General features: G+C 47.9%; 1 protein-coding gene across 1 annotated transcript; it reads right to left on the reverse strand.

The window, feature by feature from the left end:
- Positions 1-3,633: 3,633 nt before the first annotated feature.
- Positions 3,634-21,648, reverse strand: PRCC (proline rich mitotic checkpoint control factor). Its single transcript, XM_067569710.1, has 7 exons — positions 20,858-21,648; positions 17,305-17,352; positions 14,595-15,179; positions 13,035-13,130; positions 10,265-10,408; positions 8,175-8,240; positions 3,634-5,956 (listed from the first exon to the last, which is right to left on the reverse strand). Exons 1-7 carry the CDS (start codon positions 21,377-21,379, stop codon positions 5,870-5,872), a joined length of 1,548 nt encoding a protein of 515 aa, XP_067425811.1. The 5' UTR covers positions 21,380-21,648; the 3' UTR covers positions 3,634-5,869.
- Between the last annotated feature and the right edge of the window lie 635 nt (positions 21,649-22,283).

The following is a 22,283-nucleotide window of genomic DNA, read 5'->3' on the forward strand; positions in this document are numbered from 1 at the left end:
AGAGACCAAGGACTTAATGAACTGAGGGGACTGATTTCCCCTGATCCCACCAAGGCACCGGCATCATTATTATTTTGGGGTATTATGGCAGTGCCTAGTGGCTGCATCTAGGATCAGAACCCCGTTGTGCCAGGCACTGCAGATACATGGCGAAAGACTGTCTCTGTCTTACAGTCTAGGTAGAGAAGACAAAAGATGGGAAGGGAAACCGAGGCACAGAGTGGGGACATGACCAAGGCCACTCAGCGGAGCAGTGGCAGAGCTAGGAACAGCTTTCCTGAGTCTCACGCCAGTGATCTACCCACTGGTCCACACTGCCTGTGAAATCAGGGCTGAGGCATATTGGTGGAGGATGATGGGTGGGTGGCAGGGGGGGCATGGATGAGCTGATCTGCTACCGTCCCTGCTCTGTGGGTGCACCGGGAATCCCTGCCCCACCCGTCTCCCCCGCGCCACATAGCGGGAATAGGAAGGGCACAGAGCTAGACCGCTTCCTGGCGTAGATTCTGCATCCCTTTCACTTTCCTTCTCTCTCCGCCTTCCTCCCAGAGCCCGCTGGAGCTTGATGACCTGATTTACAGCGGGAAGGCAGCCAGCCTGACCAGACCAGCGCCCACCAAGGGACAGGAAAGTCTAGAAAACATTTACGAGCTGATTCCTGGAGACCGTCTTAGGCCGCAGGCCTCGGGGAGCAGTCACTCCTAAGTAGGTATTAGGGGAAATCCAGAGGAAATCAAGTAAGCAGTCAGGAAAAGCCAGGCCTTATGCATCGTGTCAGCCCACGGGTAACGTTTACATCCACTGGGGCAAAGTGCAGGGAGACTCGGGCCCCTGGGCCAGATGCTGTCTCCGTTGCAGTCACTGAGTTTTGATTTCACTGGGGGTAGGATCAGGCCGTCGATGGCTGAAATGGTCCCGGTGCAGAGAGAGCCCACGAGGCCCATGCGTCACTGCAGCTCTGAACTTACCCCCGGGTGAGTGAGTTTCACTTGCAGGTGCTCACGCTCCAGCCAGCAGCCCTGCTCCGGCTCTCAGACCCTGGAGAGACTGACCGGGGGTGGGATTTAATCAAGCTCAGAGGAAAACGGGGAAAGGCATTTCGAGTAGTAGCGTTTTGGGGAGGGGGGTGGGGGGGCAAATTTTGCTTTTTAATTAAAAAAAACAAACCAACCAAACAGTTGCAGGCTAAACCGAGGGGAGCGTCCCTTCAAAGGTGGGTTACCATTTTAACACAAACTCGAACCTGAAAGGGAAGCAGCATGGGCTAGTGGCTAGAGCGCAGGACAGAGTCGAGAAACCTGGGTTCTAGGCCCAGCTCGGCCACCCGCCTGCTGAATGCGCTGGGGCAAGTCGCTTCGCCCCTCTGTGCCTCGGTTTCCCCATCAGTAAAAAACGGGGATGGTACTGACCCACTTTGAGATCACTGGAGAATAAGAGCTGGGGGGGAGGGGTCTAACATTACAGTTGCCCCATTCCTGGGTTTGGGGCTGGGATGGACTTTGAGCCACCTTTGCCCCCCCCGTGCCGCAGCCTGGAGCCTGCGTTGACTTACACTCTGCTTCCCAGGGCCATCGCTGGGTCGCTGGCCATGTGACCGCCTACCCCAGCACATGGGAGGAGGGCCCTTATACCAGCTCCACACCATGCAGGGAGCTGGGGGATCCTCAGCGAGCCATTTCCACCCACTTGGCAACCCCTTCACACTGCCAGGGCAGCAAACATGGGCCTGAGTGACCCAGAACCAGGCCCCTGCCGCTCAGTCTTTATATTCATCGCAGTATCTACATTCTACAGATCAGAAAAGACACCCGCCGAGGCCCTGTTTGCTAGTTGGTTTATCTGTAAAACAGTAGCACAGTTAACACCGGCTCAGTGGAAACAGCCAGCCACATCCACCTGCATCAGGGCGAAGAAAGAGCAAGGACAGACAGCACTACGAGACGAGGGGCGGGGAGTGTTAACTTCGCAGGACATGGCTAGATTTTCTCACAGGCCTAAATACGTTTTCTGCCGCCACCAAAGTAGGAAACCACGCACTTCATGGCTTGTGTCACTACACCCCCGCCACCAGCTCCCTGCGCCCCCTGCATCTCCCCCCAGCGAGCCCCGCCACTCAGCCCCTGCTGTGCCACTCACCCGCCCTCCCTTCTCGAGCCGGGAAAAGCAGGATCCTGCAGCTAACAAGAAAAGAACAAAGGTGAGACCCTTTGGAAAGCTTGACGCAAGCATTTTCTCTCTTTTCAGAGCCCTCCCACATTCAAGGCGACTGCAGGACACCCACTACCCACTACCAGGGCTTGGGAGCCTGGCGGAGGCGACTTCCTCCCCATCCGCTGTTCTCTAGGACACGGCGTTGCTGCAGACAGAAGCCCTCATGACACTGCTGCGCCAAACGTCCCCTCCTCTTTGTGCATAGAGAACCCTGCTCCATTCAGGGAATCACACACACTCTGTTCGGAGATTCAGGAAGATCCTTCCATCCGAATGACAATACGATACAATGGCAATTTAAAAAAAAAAAAAACCCACCCAGCAAGAGACTAAGCTCACAAAATCTGTCCCTCACAGCTATGGCACCAGCTTTGTCATCCATCCCGCACTCACTCCGGGGTTGTTTGGAACCCAAGACTCATGCCCTGGAGAAGGGGGGGGGAGGTCTTTGCTTCTTGGTGTCATCGGGCAAAAAGTCGCAAAAGCTGCTTCACGTAGCAACCTACCGAGTCCAAATGAGGTGACGGACGCCCACTGGCACCGATGGAGAGTCCCTCTGACTGGAAGCAGCAGAGCTGTTCAGATATGAACAATTCTTATTTTTAAAAAAAGGGAATAAACAGAAGCAAATGGAGTGAAATCAACTCGCTTGCAGGGGGTCAGCATTTAAACCCCATTTAAATGATGGATGGGCCTCAGGGTTTAAGTTCCATGTGAGACCTGCAGACCCTCTGCTGCTTGATCTGTAATGTGGTGGATTGTATTTCGCTCCCACAACTTCTCAGGGCAAGAATTTATCACCACCCTCTGCTGTCTATTAAATAAAAGCAATGGGCGTTCACTGAGCTGTGAACTGCCCTTAAGGTAGCTTAGCATTCTCAGAATAGAAAGGAAACTATTTATGTAACAGCTCTCACCACCACCCCCCGACAGGGCCAGGCACATTCAAAGGCAGCATTTTCAGAAAGGAAGGATGGTCTTTAGTTTCAGGCCCAGCAGCAGACACAATAGCCTCATGCCATCACTGCTGCAAGGAACAGCTGCCAGTGAGGAGTGGCACGGGCCGAACATGGCAGTGGATGGTCGAGATACTGGGGGAGGGGGGCACGACAGAGTAGCAGAAGCCCCTCACAGGCCCCAACATGATTCAGCTCCACAGTGAGAAGCCACGTGAATGTTCCCTGGCCCTGAAGTCTCCCTTTAAACTCTGGCTTCCCCTTCACACCTGCAAGAGAAACCTGAGAACCAGCCGAGTCTGTGCCTGGCGCTTTGAGATGCAGCCATCTCCTCAGACCCTCACTGGCCTGTCCCCCCCCCCCCCCCCCCAAGCTGTTCAATTCCAGGGGTCGAGGGAATAGTTCTGGTTTCCAACTTTTGGCCAGAAGGGTCACCTCCTCGTCCCTGATGTATAAATACTGCCAGTACTCAGACACAGAAAGTCAGCTGTGTGTACACTTAGAGTGGTCCCAGAGATTCAGGATCCTGGCCTTGATTCTCATCAAGACTAAGGGGTGGTTTACAGTACAGATTCATGGCGGAACAACTGCGTGGCTCAGGCATGTGGAAAATCTACACCTGAGTGCTGCAGTTATATTGACTGAAGTCCTGCTGTACATAGCGCTATGGCGACGGGAGAAGCCCTCCCATCAACACAGCTGCTGCCTCTCAGGGAGATGGAATACCTAGGCCGACAAGAGCAGCTGGACATAGGTAGCTTCTGCACTAAGCACTACAGTAGTGCCACTGCCTGTGTAGATAAGCCTAGGACTCCTTTTTCACAGCCCTGGCAAAGGAAAGTGGGTGTACATTACAGCTGTACCCATTGTAAAGCTCCTCTGTTCTGCGAGTATGGTGCAAGGGGGCCTTGCAGTACAGGAATCAGGCACTATGGATTCAGTGCATTAACACTGGGAATAGCGAATCACTCCTGTGTCCGTACAGTTACTGAAAGCGACAAGAGCATGTGAACAATTCTAGTCCCTGGAGATGCAACCAGAGGGAGGAGGGTGGTTCATTTAAAAGTTTTATTCCTTTATCAAATCTCTTTTCAGAGGATTTCACTGTACAGATAAGATATGAATAAATTACTCAACAGTAACTTTATTCTGCTCATTGGAACACTCAAAATGGGCTTTGCAAAGTACTAAAACATCCAGGGAACTAGCTAGAAATCCGATTTTAAAATACCCAGACTCAGACTTCATTCACCAGGTACCTTTTAAAAAAAAAAAAAAACCAGGGTAGAGAAGAGCAAGGTGTCCTTTGGCGTTTTCCTCCATGGAATCGCTGCAATCAGCTGCTTTAGTTGTAGCTACAACAAATAAAACCTTTGATGTTGGGAATGTAACTTAAACAACTGGACCGACTCACTCCTTGCTTCAGCATCGTAAGAATTCGGCAGCAACCAGGGTCAGATGAACAATGAACAAGGAAGTGAGGCCAGAAAGAACTGGACAGATACATGTATTTGGATGGCTGGTCTATGTATTATTTGCAGACATGCCAGTCATGGCTGTGGGAAGTCCACCAGCTTAAATGAAATGAAGAAACTTTCTTTTTTTTTTTTTTAAGTGTTCTGCGAAACAAGTTTTAAGTCTAAATACTGACTCCCTTTTCGAGCCAGGTACATAGAGTTAACATTTAAACCAGAATTGATGACTCGGCAGGAAGTAGAAGTGATACAGACAGGCTGATAGGTTAAAAAAAAGATTAACTGCAGGCTTTTGCCTAGGATAGGATTATTACAGGAAATACTGCTGTTTCACTTTGTGATTTAAGTTTGTGGTGAGCTGCAGGGCACCACATCACACCAGAAATACTTGGATTCAACTAGTATTTAGATCAGATTTTTACAGTGCTGTAGACCTTGGTTCAGAGGCCACACACCCAACATCTACCCCATTTGTATATATCCAAGAGCTTACAATAGCTTCTTGTGCTGGCAGAGGAAACCAGAATACTTCCATGAAGTCCAGAGATTGGGGGGGAGGGGTTTCATATTGAAACAAGCACCAACTTGTTAGCCAACATCCTCCTTGAAAACAAAGTTCCCCCTCAAAGTGACTCAATCTGCAGGATGGCATGGCTAGGAAAACAAAAAAATAAACTAGACATTTCAAATCTGCTGAGATCGCTTGTAAGAGGAGAAGTGTGTCGACAAATACAAATTGAGATCTCAAAGGGTTTTTCAAATAATAAAAAAAGTTTGCTCTTGAAACTCAAACTGCCTTTCAGAAAGGAAATCACACTCTCAACACACAGTAGTCCAAGGAAGGGAACAATGTCTGACTTGGAAATTTATTGAGACTCTACCTAAGGTTCTGGTGACTAATTTAAAGAAAAAAATTGGTAATCTACAGGAGAGCTCAAAACCTTGTGCCAGTCACGTCCTCTCTGGACAAGCCTGTGGCTGTCCAGTGGCAGAGTCCCCAGCTGTACAAACCAGACTTGATTTGAACCTTCTATATCATTAAAAAAAAATTATAGTGTGGGTTTCAGAAATGGTTAGCACTTAACTTTCCTCTTCACAGATAGGAAGTGCTGTATCCTCCCACCCACACAGCACACAGTTAGATCCAGGGGCCTCAATTCCTGGCAGGCCAGGAGAAGTCTGACGTGGTAGGTCACCTGGGCTAATGCCTACAGGTGAGGAGAGGTGCTAAAATCCATATTTGGCTTGGGTCTGACGCCGACTGAGTTTGTTTTCGGACCATGTGTTTTTCAGTTCCAGCTCTCGCTCCTTTGCCTGAAGAAAAGGAGGTGGAGAAGAGATAAAAATCAGACCAGTTGTTCCTTATTTTAGTAGTTCTTTGCCCTTCTTTGTCCCTTCACAATGAGAAGCTCAGAGCACTTTGTTCTCTGGTACCAAGGTTACGGGTGTAATACAGTGGTTTTGAACTTTTTGTCATTTGTGGACCCCTAAACAATTTCAAATGGAGGTTCAAACCCCTTTAGAAATCCTAGACAGTCTGTGGATCCCCAGGAGTCCACAGATCACAGGCTGGAATCACTGGTGTAATATAAATACCTCGATGGAGACATGAATTAGGAGGTAAGGGCTGCCTAGGCATTATTTCAGCCATGCCTGAAATGCCACTTCCTTTTGGGTGGAGCCTTAGCAAACGGAAGACAGGAAGTGTATAATCTTGTATTCAACTGAAACTCGGGGAGAGGGGGAGGAGGGACAACAGAGAAGCCAAGCTGGAACAATGTTTAAAGTCCTCAATCGTGTGAGAAGCGCCATGGGATCTTTAGTGACAAACCAGAGGGCTAGGCCCTCTGGTTTAAGTCCCAGGCACTGCAACACCGCCCCCTTTAACTCCATGCTGGGACACTGGCTCGTGCTGATTCTGAAGGAAGGGTGCTCCCTACAGGACCACTTCCTGCAGCAGCTAGTTTCTTCCAGATTTCACTCTGGAGACTCCCTAGTACTTCTGCTTACTTCTTAAGAGGTTCACAGACACGTTTCAAGCCTCAAAAGCCCAGTGGAGTTGGCATGCCACCCCTCTGCAAAGTGAGGGGACTGGGAACCCAATAGGTTAACGTGCCTCAAACCCACACAGCAAGTCAATGCAGAACCAGGAACAGACTCCAGGAGTCCAGACACTCAGGTGCCTGTTTTAACCACTAGTCACTAACTCCCTTTAGCTGACTAACAGTGGGTGACCCATCTCGTGACCTCACGCCACGTGACCTCCAAATAGAAACCTAAGACAAACAGTCTCTCTGCTGCTCAACATCGGGATGCCGGGTCTCAGACGGGAAGAGAAAACACTTTCTGCTGAGGAAGGCAACTGCACCGACTCGCTCACCCTCCAGCCAGAAAGCCAGAAGTGCTGGGGGAGCAGGAGTGGTAGTGGTTAGGGGCAGTAACTGGAGGCTCTCTGCCATCTAGTGACAAGACACTACTGGTTGCAGCATTCTGGACCCCATCAGAAGCAGCCCTAGATGGGGGGGGGGGGGGGGCGGGAGGGGGAGGAGGGGTGTCAGGGATCTACCAGAAATATCTTTAGAGGTATTGTCTGTCAGGATCCTCACCTTTCCCCCTCTGGCCTTGGCATGGCTTTCCCTAGAACTGAAGACATTTGTTACAGCTGTGCAGCCCATGGAGAGGCTGGTATACCTAGTCAAGTGTCTGGGGAACCCAGAGAAGTCACACAGTAACAGTACCAGCATTAATGCACACACTGTGAAGCTTGCCAAAGGGAGGGCCAGGCTGTAAATGGTTTGCACAAACCCTCTCCACCTACCTCTGCTGTTCTGTTTCCCTAGGTCATAGGCAGACCTGGTAAGCCTGGTGCCAAAGCTCCATTGCTAAGCTTTCGCTCATGGTGCAACAAAAGTCCCTGGCATCAGACAAACAGCAATGCTGCCTGCTATTCCAGACACACGTGGTATCAATGCACTGTCCTCTACCACTTGACTGTTGTCTCTTAGGGCTTTTATCTTATGCAGGCCAGCCATATAGATACCAGCCTGCACAGTACAACAGAGGCAGCACATTCAGCCCCGCTGGGGAGGACAGAAATGGGTAGAAAGGAGGTGGCTCGACCATTTCTGGTAGATGCATGGGACACAAGAGTTGAGAGGGAGAGGAGAGATACTCATGGCTCAGATGGGGTCTCAGAGGACACCACAAATGGATTCAACCCAAGGGGAGAAATTACTGATGCACCAAGAGTGAGCTCAGCCTATGTACGGAACAAAGAAAGCCACGGCCTCTGCCCCATACAGCTGGCTGCTGCCGTCAACTCCCCCACAAAACCGCCACAGGTTTCAATGGGAGTCCATCATGCATACACTGAGGTCTGCCTGAAGTAGGAAACACAGGGGGGCCTCTCTCCTGTAACTGCAAAAATAACTGACTCCTCCAGCTCATTCCCACTGATACTCCCTGCTCTTAAGTGACATCACATTTGTAACACTGTTGAGGGCTGTTTTCACACCCATGGTAGGAAACTGACCTGGTGGATCAGGTACGTGATCTGGTGTTTTCTTCTCTGCTGTCCTGTGGGCTGCTCTCCTTTTTTCTATTAAAAAAAAAAAAAATTCAAAATAACTATCAGTGCTGGCAAGATACTGCCCTGGCTAGTGAAATCAGCAAAGGGTGGTGTCACAGAGATAGGAAGCCAATACTACAGAAAGCAGAAGTGTTTGTTTTGCTTTAAAGACCTTGAGGATGGCAGTGATAGAAAAATAATTGCCAGTGATGGAGAATCTGTTACAAGATATGCTCTAGCTTAAAAGGAATATTGTGGGGAAGTTCTCTGGCCTGTGCTATACAGGAGGTCAGACTAGACAATCCCTTCTGGCCTTGGAATCTACAAGTCAGATCCCATGTTGAGGCAGCTCCTAGCCAGTCTTCCCTGCTCACATATTGGGGTCAAGTCCTTGTTTCAAGATGCTCTATCACCCTGCTGTACCTAATTACTTTGTATTTACACAGCACCTTCCGCCACACGCTCTGAATTTCATGAACACTGACTAAGCCTCACAGCATATACAGAAGCTAGGTGTTATACCCATTTTACAGACAGGGGAATGGAAGCAGAGACCGGTGAAGTGGGTTACAAGATCATAGTGAGACAAAGCCAAGATGGCAATAGAACCCAGACGTCCCAATCCCGAGTCTTCTGCTCTAACCTCCAAGCCATGCTGCCTTCTACATGAAAAGTTTTAATTTTGCAATTCACTATTTCTGTGGTCAGTCAATTGCAGTAAAAAAATATAGTTTGTTACTATTTCTGTTAGGGGAGTGGTCAGCGGCTTTAATAAGGATCATGTTCATGCTGTGCTAAGTGCTGTACAAATCCCTGAAGGTATCACTGTAGCATTCGAGTGCCTTACAAATCAAGACACCGTCCCCAACCTGAACAACCTGCAGTGTGAGCAGTAAGCTAGCTGTGGGTTAAGTTCTCAAGGTGCTCCATGACAGAGCAAACAGCCCTACTTCTCCTCCCTTTGACAGGGTTTACATTCAGAGCACGAAGGTAGACGTGAACTACGTCTTTGGTATCTTTATTCAAAGATCTAGCAGCACTTCGGGGACATCACTAAAGTCTTCCTGCTTCAGCTACTCACTCACTACCAACTTCATTTCTGTCCCATCGCTATTGGTTTCCAGTGATCGGCTTGGGAACGGCACCCACCCTACAGGCCGCACTGTCATCTGGATTGCTTCCCAGCTGCTCTCCCCCTTGCAGCTGGGTAATTGGAAAGGTTTATCCTTTAATTTCTATTCCTCTCTCTATTAGATTCACAGATTATAAAGCCATAAGGGATGATTAGATCATCTCGTCTGATCTCCTATATTTCACAGGCCACAGAATCTCACCCATTTACCCCTGTATTGGGCCCAATAAATTGTGTTTGGCTACAGCGCCTTCCAGAAAGGCATTCAGTCTGGATTTGAAGATTTCAAGGAATGGACAATCTACCACTTTTCTTGGCCATTTGTTCCTGATGGGTGTGTGTTATTTCTAATTTACATCTGTCTGGCTCTAACTTTCAGCCATTGGTTCTTATTCTGCCTCTTTCTGCTCGACAAAAAAGCCCTTTAGTATCCAGTGTTTTCTGCCCATCAAAATGCTCTACATCATAAATCAAGTCATCGCTAAACTAAACTCTCTCATTATAAGGCATTTTCTCTATGCCTCAAATCATTTTTGCAGATCTTCTCTGCACACTCTTCAATTTTTCAACATTCCTTTTAAAACAAGAGTATGAGAAATGGACACAGCATTGCAGCATCGGTCTTGCCAACATGAGTCAGAGATGTGAAAACAAGTTCCCTATGGCTCTTAAGGGAAAGCTGAACAGCAATCCCATGACTTGTCACCGTCTGCTCCACATCTACTTATCTGACCCGCATCTGAGCAGCTCACAATCATTAATGGATTTTATTCTCAATGTCTCTTTTTTACAGATGGGGAACTGGGACACAAGGTCGATGAAGTGACTTGCCCCTGGTCTGGGGCTGAGCTGGGAAAGGAAGGTAGGTCTCCAGCAGACCAGGCCAGTGCTCTACCTTCTAGGAAATACTTCCTACCCATACCTTGCTGAAAGATTTCATGGTCTTCTCCTCTGTTAAGGATTTGGTCATCCACTGCTGGGCTCCACTCAGCTGATCATCCCCTTTGATCTCCACAAAGTTGATCTCTTCCCTCCCACGGTTCCGCTTGCCTTGGAGACGCTTAAACTGAAAGAAGAATTAAAAACAAAAGTCAGAAGAGAGTTACCCTCATATTACATAGCCCTGCCACACCGGACCAAGCAAAAGTGACTGGGGTTTGGAACAACCAAGCTTCTCTGCGGTGCTGGGCCACCACCATGCTCATATTCCCATCCAGAGTCCTTCCTTTATAGAATAACTCTGCTCTTCTACAGATCTCAAAGCACTTTAGGAACAGTGAGCCCCCCAAACTCTTTCCCCACCACCCAACCCATAAGGCAGGGAAATCTATTTTAAAGATGGAGAAACAGACACAAGTGAAGATATTTGCCCTAAGCCACTGGCAAAGCCAGGAATGGAACCCAGCAGTCCTGGCTTCCCATCCCCACATTCTAAGAATCAGGGAAGCACAGAAAACGTTCAGCCACTGACAAATCCACCTTACACGATTGAACAGGTCTCCAAAGCAACACAGCAGGGTGGTGGCGTATGAAAGGGACTGAGGCAGCTGGAAGGGAACTGCACACAACAGCCAGTGCTTTCTGCAGCATCATTTGATTCCAGATGCCAGCTTTGCTGGCAGTTTCTGGATGGCAGCAGCAATTTGTAGTGCATTTCAAACAGATTTTGAGGTAAAGCTGCTGAGCCCTTGGGACATGAATGGAGTACATTGCTGAATTAAGTAAGGTAGATCCAAGGTATTTTAGCTGCAGTTTTTCTATTGCTTTGCAGCTGTAAGCCAGCTAGCACCTGTGCCGGATACCATACCAAATTGTGTGAGATATCCACTTCTTGCTACATCCTGTGTGAAAACTATGCTGGACTTGCTGGATTGTCTCCTGCTAGAAATAGCTGATATCAGCTTATAAACAAACTAGATCACCTGGAGATCTCTGGAAAGGGCTGAGGAGTGAGAAAAAATGCTTCTGAGCTGCCCATCTTGCAATCAGTGACCTTACAACGAGGACTAGTGTAAGAGGAAAAAAGGCAGGAAAACCTAATGACATACCTAGAGTGCTACCTAGTGGTTAGAACAGAGGACTGCAAATCCAGGAGCCTGGACTCTATTTCCCGGTCTGGTAATCGAGCAGGGGACTGGGAGTCGAGACCTGGGTTCTATTCTAAAGCTAGTTACTGACTTGACATCCAATTGGGGCAACTCTGTCTCTGCCTCAGTTTCCCCATCTATAAACTGGAAATACCCACTCTGACTTTGCGACTAGCTGAAAAGCATTACAGAAGAGCAAAGCCCTCAGACTAACACCAGCATACACCACTCAGGACTCGCTGTTTTAAGCTTTGATAAACAGTCGGATTCAGGGAAAGCTAGAAGAGTAGGAGTCTTAGCCACATGCCTTGTGCAGAGATCTGTAAACCAGCCACCTGGAATTCAAATCCCACTTTCACAAAACATGAACCTCCAAACAGAGTCAAGATCAGGTGCTCAACTGGGGAGAGGAATGTTTCAGTCTCCAGTCAGTGGTACTTCTCAGCACTCCTTTGCAACTTGTTCCTTCTACCTAGTTTTCCATAGCAGAGACCTGCAGAAGCAATGTCACAGAAGGGACTCAAATCTTACTTACTCAAGTGTTCATGAACCAAAGGAGCTGCAAGCACCAGCAAAGCAGAGTTATATTCCCAAAAAAACACTCATTCATTTGGTGCATCCATCCTACTCTAATTACTGTATTAGCCATACTGTGGTCAACGCCACTGGCTTTGACGAACATGCTTCCAAGAACATAACACAAAAACCAGGGGTCACCTAATGAAATTAAGAGGCAGCAGGTTTAAAACAAGCAAAAGGAAATACTTCTTCACACAACGCACAGTCAACCTGTGGAACTCATTGTCAAGGCCAAAACTATAACTGGATTCAGAAAAGAATTAGATAAGTTCATGGAGGATAGGTTCATCAAGGGCTATTAGCTAAGATGGTCAGAAATGCAACCCTGTGCTCGGGGTGTCCCTAAGCCTCTGACTGCCAGATGCTGGGAGTGGATGACAGAAGATGGGTCACTTGAAGATTGCCCTGTTCTGTTCATTCCCCTTGAATCATCTGGCATTGGCCAGTGTCGGGAGACAGGACACTGAGCTAGATGTACCATTAGTCTAACCCAGTATGGTCATTCTTAGGTACAGGCAACAAGGCCAGATCCTCAGCTGACGTAAGATGGTGTAGCTCCACTTACTTCACATCAGCTAAGGATCCAACCAAGAGTTAGTTTCCTTCTTAGCACGGGAGATTTATTAATTTCTGGGGACTGGTGTCAATGTTAATACAGGTTCTCATATCTTCTTATTTGGCTGTGTTGCTTATTCAGATTGGTGGGGTTTTTGTAAGGCACTCAACACCATTAAAAGCAAATGTATTATTGTTACATTTAAGGAATTCTTCCCTTTTCCCATGAGATTTGGTATTACCAAACTGACTGTGTGCACTTTAAGGGAGCAGAAGAGGGTAGCATCAGGTGTTGACCACTGACCACAACAGGACACTAGACCTGAAACAACAACAGCTGGATCTGGCAAAGCAAGTAGTGAGACACCATGCTTGAGAGGCCAGTGTTTTGAGCTGCCAAGCAGACCTTATGTTCCTATAACCTTTTAGCATCTAAATGAAAACTATGTGGTAGGATAGATAAATGCCAACCGCTTCATCATCCATGAAGGACGAGTCGGTGCCCATCTCCGGTGGTGGTCCTAGGGCTGGATCCGTCTCCTGGTAATAGCCACTGGGGTAGTAATCCTGTTATCGAGAGGAAAACAAGTTTGTCATCAAGGTGGAACGAGACTGACACTGGAACAAAACTGGACAGACACCACTGACTCTGGAACCAGATGCCCTTAGGGTGAAGTAACTTTAAAAGACTGCCCTCAGGGATATCACCTGACCTTAGACGTGTGTTAGCCTGTTGATGCACATCACGAATCATGCACATGCCTTGCCCTGAGCCCAACAAGAGAATGGATTTCCCCTCTCAGGAGGATGCTTAGTGCTTTAAACCCTCTTCCCAACTCAGATCAGCTCATCATTACTTTGGCAGCACCATAGGACTGAGTGGCTTTTTACACATGTACCTGGTGACTACCTAACTTAGACTGCAGTCAATTCTGCTGTGGCTGGAACCAGAGCTTTGAATCTTCACAACCAAACCTAAGGTGTACAGTACACTCTGATGTACTGTTCACTGCAGTTTTGCCTATTTTCAGGATAAATCCGACATGCGTGGATTTCCTCCTGCACTAGAAAGGGGTCCATGAATATTTGGGCAGCTCCTGAACTCCACTACATGGACAGTATGTTAATGCCTTCTCCCCACCCTATGGCTTCATGTGGAAAGTAGGTTAGAAGTGGTTAATGCTTGCATGTAAGACCACCAAGGCAGACTCAGAATGCTACAGAAGCAGAGTTAGTGTTTCAGTCCATACTGACTCAGTAGGAAGAGCACTTCGAACCAATATGCCAGTATAGTGTTAGGAGGCGCTGTGCCAATGGCAGTCATTTGGAGATGCAGTAAAGCCAAGTCCTGACTACCTTCATTAAAGAACCCAGGGGACCTTCTGCAAGAGCAGAGATATTAACTCCTAGTGTCCCCCAGCCAGATCCCATTCTTGGGAACTACAGTCAGCCTGCCTAAGCTATCCTTGCAGTTTCAGCCGAGTGTGGTGTATGCTTCCGCATTTTCTCTCCTAATGTTTAAAAAAACAAAACAAAAACAAAACAAAAAAAAACCAACCAAACCTAAAGACCCTCAAAGAACTTTCCAGCACATTTTCAGACATTACGAAGTAGCAAATAGGACATACACTCTGTTTTTTCTCCTTTAAGGTGTATACATATACTCAACTACTACTACCCTCACATAACCCTTCTGCTGGATCAGTAAGAGCCAATCCTGTCTCAGACACTGGCTCCAGTTTCTGTAATGGCTTTGAACTGGCGCCCGATTTTGCATCAAGACAATGGCAGCTGCAATTCAAAAAGTTAGGTAAACATTTAATACTGCAGTCATGCCTCAAGACCTCACAGCAGGGGTCTTGGTGTGCTGGGTGCGGTATGTTTCTTAAGTGATAGCCCCAAAGACCTCACACAGGCTCGATTTCCAAGAGTTATAAACCTGCTCTGACAGATAATTCAAAGCACCAATTCAAAGGCTTGTTTTGAAGCCAAGCCCATTATGTTTTACCCATTGATAATCCAGGTTCTTACCTGATAGTATGCCGCCGTAGCATTGGCATCACTGTAGCCAGGGAACTGGTTATATTGCTGGTTGCCATAGTCTTCTCCAGGCTTGGGTGCCCAGCTGTGCTGAGTGGTGCTTGAACCCGCAGCCGTCTTGAACTCCAGAGGGGCATTAGCGGCAGCATCCTGGAATTCAGGCTCCGGCTCCGTGCCAGGGGGCAGATCCTCTGTCAGTATGGTGCTGGAATACACATACGTCTCGGTGCTGACCATGCTGGGCTCACTCTTGTCAGACAAAGAAAAGAAATTCTCCGGCTCCACCTCTTCGTCACTGTCATCCTCCTCTTGGGTGATCTGCTTGGTCACCTGGAGGGCAGCACTCTTGGCAGCCGCCTTGATGGCAGATGGTGAAGGAGTCGTGGCCACCGCCGGCTTGGACAGAGGTTTTGGCTTGGAGGAGGAGGTCGGAGTCTTAGCTGGCTTTGACTCAGGGGCATTTTCTGCTGCTTTCCTCGAGAAAGAATAGGGCAAAAGCAACCGGTTTGTCTCTTTTACCGTCAAGTTTTTGGGTTGAGGAAGCAAAGCAGACAAGCCAGAGCCCTCACTGAGTCCCTGTTGCGTTTCATTCAGGAAAGATGGTTCACAAAAATAGAAGACAAGAAAATAGATGAGCAAGTTTATTTTCCTAACTCAGTGCCCAATATCTCCCCCTTTTCAGTTCTGTCTAATCTTGCCAAAGGGGGGGACACCGCCCCCGGCTCAGCATGCACTGCAGAGACTGAAAATTACATTGGCCTGAGATACAAAGGAGACTGTATTCTGCTCTGAACCGGTGACAGGAAAATCTGACAGACCAAGGGGAGTTGTAAGGGGTTTTGCAGAACACCAGCGCTGTGAACTGAGGCTTTATTTCACTTCTACAATGGAAAGGAAAAAAATGCCAAAGGCTTCCTTGCCCAAAATTAAGGGGAGCTTTTAAGTGACTATATCGCTCTCAAAGGCATTAGTCTACCTTCTCCAAATTAAAGCAATGTTCAGAGCCTTATTCTAAAGAAACTTTTAAGAAAGGTATTTGATCACTTATACCGTAGAGGGGTTTAATCCAACCTTCATACATACAGGCTGGTTGCAAGTAAGGGAAAGATTGATGAGTTATTCCTGCCAGCTTCTCACACCACACAGCCTAGTCTTCATCCAGCAGGCTATTCATTATGCACTAGTCATACTTAGACTGTAGGTGCTCAGGGTCGGGAAAGTCTCTGATGTGTTTGTAAAATGCCAAGCACAATGAGGCCCTGATCCCTGACTGGGGCCTGTCAGAACTATCGTAACACAAAGCATAATAAATTCCATCATTAAGTTCACACCTGGAAGTAATGGCAGCAGAATACTGGGGGAGCAAGACACTAGAGAGAGTCCCTACAATCCCATGCTTTTGAGCATGCAGAACTGTACTTTAATGATTTGTTCGGATAGTTCTCCTGTCCTGGAGGTCTAGTTCAGTCCTGATGCCACATCTGCTTTTGCTTCTCTTACCATTAAAGTAATATTGAAGTCTAGCCTCAATATCAACTGAGGATGATAATCATCACACCTAGGTCTTATATAGTGCTTTTCATGATTAGATCTCAAAGCACTTTATAAAGGAGGTCAGTATCAATATCCCCATTTTACAGAAGGGAAACTGAGGCACAGAGCAGTAAAGTGACTTGCCGCAGTCACCAAACAGGCTAGTAGCAGAATCAGAAACAGAACCCAGGTCTTCTGAGTCCCAATCCAGTATTCTACCCACTAGGCCATACTGCCTCATGACAGGTGTTTCCTAAGTATATCAGCCACTGCCCAACAATGTTGAGACCCATATAGGACAAGAAGCAATAAACGGTTTTTTTCAATTCTGCTGTTTATCCAACCTGCAATCCATCTGCAGGTATATTACTCTTTTTTAAATGTTGCTGCTATTATGAGCTACCACCAATTTCTGGAGATGGTTTGGTTGGTCTGGTAGTTTGAAAACACTGGAGTAACCAGCTTGTCTGTGGAGGTCTAGAGGATTTGGCTAAGTAATAAAGAAATGGAAGCAGGGTTTTAGGCTGCCTAGACTCCCACAGGGTCCTTGAACTGAAAATCTTGCTGCCCAAGTGCAACAAGTTGCAGGATCAAGAACTAAGTCCCCAAGGTCACACAGACAGTCTATGGGAGAGAGCCAAGAACTGAACCTCCATTTCCCAAGCCCTGTTCCGGTGTCTGAACCAAAAGACCATCCATTTTGAAGTCAATGCAAAACACCTCTTGACTTCAAAAGCAGCAGGGTTGGGCTTATGTCATTTTTCTGAAGTCTGCTGCATTTTAATAAAGTGTCTGATTATTTTCCTTCAGTTTTATGGCTTGGAGGCAAATTCAGGAATCCAAGTGACTGGACTGTCTGCCAATTATTCTGTTTGCTACCAGAGATTAAGTTTCATATGAAATGAATTTACTATGTCATCTAATCTGATTCAACTGACTGAAAGTTTTAGTATCAACCTAACCAGTTGTTGTACAGCCTGAATACCCTATACTCGTATGCCACAGAAAGTCCCCTCCAGAAACTCTGCCCACTTGCCACTGTACATTGGTGCCCCCTGAGTCCTGATAAGAGCCTGAGTGAGAGGCCCCAGGCGTAAACCCAAGATTGTGATAAACAAATTGGTTTCCCAGGAAGCATAAATTTGAGAATTACATTTTAAGTCATTACCTGAAGAGAATTTTTCTTCTTTGCTGGTTCATCTTCCTCTGAATCTGACTGAGAAAGAAAAAAAAAAGATCAATTTAGGCAATACTTGTGACAGTAAAAAAAAAAACAAAAAAAAAACCCCACCAGAATAAACGTACTCATTATCAAAGAGATCATGTTAGCAGCAGAGTCAGCTTTTTGATTTTCAAGGATCCTAGCTGCTGAAAAGGGGGTGGGAGATTGAAGTTCTTTCACTTGCAGTCCTTCTGACGTGGGAAGAGCAGGTCAAGAAATGCTGTCTTGTTAAAAGGCAGTCCTGGGTTATCATCATGAGAGAAACAAAACTGTCCACAATGGAAGCAAGATTGTGCTACTCACTGCTATGTTTAGTGACAGTTGTAACTAGTGCTATTTGGACAGGGCCATATATAAAGCACTAAGCTGATGTCAAAACTATAGCTATATAAACAAGTACACTGGTGTTAGTACTTTAAATCTCATAAGAGCAATTTCAATGCAACTGAACAATGTTTTGTCCAACTTAAGATCAAGCTCATCTGTTTAGTATGTGGACCAAAAACCACATTTAATTAAAATTAAGCCAGGATTTAAAATATTAAGGCTGTCACTTTAATACTGTTATAAAACAGGTGTGTGGGGAGAAAATGAGAGGCACAATTTACACATATTTAGCTGCTGACCAGTGATTAGCATGCAGAGTGCCAACAGCTCAGACATTTTAAAGATCTTTTTTGTTGTTGTTTTAATATGAGAAACGAAACATTTGAGGCAAAACTCAGTTTGAGTCCTTTATAAGTCAGGGCTCTGTTTTGAAATCACAAAAAACACCCACTCCAAAACTGAATGCCTTCTGCTTTTGTGTTTAGACAATGTAAACAGAAGTGGAAAGACAAACTCTTAAAATTGACAATCTGATCATTTAATGTGGAGACTTTTCAAAGGTACTTATAAGTTTTGGACACTCAAGTCCCATTAGAAATTAGTGTTTGGAGACGGATTCTCTTTTCCACTCTGCCATCATAAAGCGACCTTAGAATATAAGGAATTTATACAACCCTATAGCTTTCCATGGCACTTTACAGAGATTAAGGGAGACATGGCCCTTGTCCCAGTTTATTATCTCAATTATACAAATGCAGAACATGAAGCTAGATAAAGGAAATAGATAAGGAGAGCCCAAAGTTAAAACAAAACTCATCATGTAAGTTCTGATATGTTTAAGCAGAGACTGATAGAATTCACTGGTGGGATACAAGGTGACAGAAGGGAATTTTGAGAGGGGGTTTGAAGGACGACAAGGACACCTGTCACAAAGGAAAAGAGATTTCATTCCAGGGGTACAGAGTAGTAAACGATTAAGAATGGCCCCATTTTTATGCATTTCTTTACCAACCTTTGCTCATCAACAGGATAGCTAGTGATAAGCTGTGCCACAACTGTTCAGAGTTAGTATGTTGCTACATGAGAGGAAGGGATCAACACACGAAGATAAACAGATCCTTTTCATGTAAGATTATCCCACAATAGTTGTCAATAAGCCTCCTTATTAACTTTATTGCAATAGGTTAGCATCTGCTTTATTATGAAATGTGTGTTTCTCAGCCATATGCTGTGAAGAAGGGAATGGGCAAACAGGGGATGTAAGAGAGTGGAACACTACTAAGTGGTTTGCTAACAAGACTGATCAATACATTGCATTGCCAACAGATGTACATTGTCATTGGTGCCAGCAAAAGAGATAGAAATAAGAGGATTATGAAACAGGATATTAGAGATGGACAGAATGGAGCACACTTAGTGAAGTCATTTGCCTCCTATCACTCTAACCAGGATGGAGACCTGCACATTGCAAAGCAGTGTGAAGTTAGACAACAGGACAATTCATTCATTCTATCAATGTTTTCACTAAAGTCAAGTTCCCTATAAACAGGTCCCAAAGTATAACAACAAGATATTCTCTGCCACATCTCTGATGTTTTGGGCACCTTGGCAGAGGGACCTTTGGTCTGGAATTTGTTAGGCTACGCCACTTAACAGACAAACCAGAGCCCTGAGTTGTTGGGACTATGGAGAACAGTGTACACTTTGTAGTGTCCTCTCTACCATGCCTGCAGACTCCTAGCAAGGTGAGAGGGGAAAGAAGATTGACAAAATTCAAATTCTCTCAGGGTTAAGATGCTGGCTGACCAATGATATCCCTGCAACTATTTATAAATTCATGCTCAGAGTCCACCTCCTGCAGCTGCCTGTCTCAAAATAGGCAGTCTGTAGTCTCTTTAGAACTTTGCTGATTACTCTTTGCACCCTACAAAAGGAATAGGGAGACACTGTGCCAGTGAATAGGTCATCTTTCAGCAGAGACCTAAAACAAAGTCCTGACCATATGTGGGGTTTAACTCCAACTTGTCTAGTCAAATTCCAACTACATTCTGCCTACCTAAGATTTTGCCACAACAGCAACTGAATTAGGATATTCTTCCACTTCCCTGTCTGGTCTTGTAAAATAGGATTTCTGGTCACTGTTAAAAAGCTGTCACTTTCCACTCAGGAGGAGGTTGTATTCCTATACACCACAGGGAGTTTATAGTTAAGTCCTTCAGCTAAAATACTATGGCATCTTTCAGAATAGAAGGCATTGCTGAACCAATGTATCTCCTAATGGGAGTAGTCCTAAACACAACTAGTTTCACTATTAGATTTGACAACAAATCCCAGCAACGCTGACTATATCCCTAATCCTTTAGCGGTAAAGGAACTGAGTTTTGGGCAGGCTCTTTCAAAAGAGAAACTGAGCTCCTATCAGTTCTGCATACTCAAGAATGACGCTTTCCGCAGAAGTGGTTACCCTCTGTTCTTGACCAAGAATATTCCCCGCCTCTCCCTATTGTACAGCACATAAGCATCAAGAAATTGCAGCTGGTTAGGAACCCAGTGGGATCAGAGGCACCATAAACACACAATGGCAGATAAACAATGTCCCAAGGGGCATCCAAAACCTTCAGATAATTAAACAAATTTTAGTTATAACGTGAAATTTGGGCTAGCAAACTAAAAATTATTGTGAATCTCCCAAAACTGGTACAGTCAGGCTGCGGCTCACTAACTAGCTAACTTTTCTAACGAACAAGCCTGTGGATAAACCGGATTTGCTGCATTAAGATTGTAAATAAGGTTTCTACGAAAGCTTAATTCTGCAAAACACTTTTAGGATTAGATTTGCCGGCTAGGACCTACCTCCCTTGAGATGCCGCAATGTCAGGGTCAACTTTGTTTCGGCACCTTAATGCGCTAGGGTGTTTGGGGTCACGACAACATTTCATAGGCACCTGAACCGGGCACGGGGTCACCCCAAGAAGAGAGGAACAGTAACAAACATGCTCTCCCGGGGCGTGGAGGGTAGGGTGTTCTCCCCCACCGGTGGTGGAAGAAGACGTCCCCTTCCCAGGAGCGCCTCCACTCCGTTATAGAAGATGCTCATTTCCGGGGGCACCCCGCCACCCAGGGTGGCAGTGTCACTGGACACCCCCAAGAGACGGCTGTCTTTCATACTCACATCCCCCTGGTGCAGCTCGGGGGCCGCGATCCTCACTGGCTCCATCCTCTTCTTTGGCTTGGGGAGGCTGGAGCCCACCCCAGCCCCGGGGGGAGCAGCGGAGGCCATGGCCGGAGGGGGGAGATTCAGTGCAGCAGGGTCCCTGGGCGGGGGTAGGGGGAGCCCCCCGAGCCTGGGCTGCTCCCCCCCCAGGCTCCCCGCGGCTGTTGGCTCAGGCAGGCCCAGGCCCAGAGCAGCGGCCTGGGCGGGGCTCATCCCTGGAGGCGGGGTGCTGAAGCCCCGGATCCCGGGAGGGGGGCCCAGCAGGAAAGGAGGGGGAGGCCCCCCGTGGGGCGGGGGCAGCAGGGGGAAGCCGGAGGCCAGGAGCTGGTGGGGGGGCAGCAGGGGGGGCTTGGGAAGGGGCAGGGCGGAGAAGAGGCCCCTGCTCAGGGGGGGCTGGGCTGGGAGGGCCTCCTCTTCCTCGCCTGCGGCCTCCTCCGCATCGCTCTCCTCCTCGCTGCTGCCATAGGCCACCAGGGACATGGCCCCCTCCCCCGCCCCGCGGCCGGCCGAGGGGCAGCCGTGGGCGGCAGCGGCCGCTAGGCGAGCCCGGGGATCCGCCCGCTCGGGCTAGGCCGCGCCCGCTTGCCTCGGTTACCGTCGTTGGGGGGAGGGAGCGGGACTAAGCCGCGCGGGCCACCATGGCGCTGGCAGCTCCACCCCCGGCCCGGGGGGAAAGGGGAGGCGAAGGCTCCCTCCGGCAGCCGCTCAGCCCACCAGCGAGCGCGCGCGCAGATAATGGCCGCCGAGCGCGCCCTCCCTCCCCCCGCTTCGCCTCAGCACAAGACAACTACAACTCCCAGAGGGCACGGCGGCCCAGCCCCGTTGGCTCGCGGCAGGGGGCGGCCGCGCTGCACCTCGGGAAGCGGAGTCCATGCTTCACCCTCTCCCCCCTCCCCCCGGGGCCGGGACGACAACTCCCAGCCTGCCCCGCGCGGCCGGCCGCTAGTGATGACGGCACCATCGCCCCCCCCCCCCCCCCGGCCGCCCCAAGGAGAGACTAGAATTCCCAGAATGCACCGCGGCAGAAGGGCGGGCAAGGGGGATTCCCAGAGTGCACCGCGGCTAAATCCCATTGGTTCCTATGGCGACAGGAAGCAGAGCATGCTGGGATTTTGTAGCCCTTTGGTCACTCTTCCCGCTACCTAATACGGCAACTCCCAGAGTGCACTGGGCCCATAGGGATTTAACAGCGTTCCCAGATTCAAATGACTGTAACTCCCATAATGCACTGCAACTAATGCCCCCTCCTCCCCCACTATTCATTGTCTGCAGAAACGGTCTGCCGGAGAGAGCATTCTTAGAGCCTGGACTACAATTCCCATGGTGCACTGCAGTGGGTGGCCAGCGACGCCCACAATGCACCAGGGCGAACTCTTGATTTGCT

The sequence above is a fragment of the Emydura macquarii genome, unplaced genomic scaffold (genome assembly GCF_026122565.2).
Source record: "Emydura macquarii macquarii isolate MOO-44397 ecotype Brisbane River unplaced genomic scaffold, CSIRO-AGI_Emac_v2 contig_2924, whole genome shotgun sequence".
In the NCBI taxonomy this organism is placed as follows: domain Eukaryota; kingdom Metazoa; phylum Chordata; order Testudines; family Chelidae; genus Emydura; species Emydura macquarii.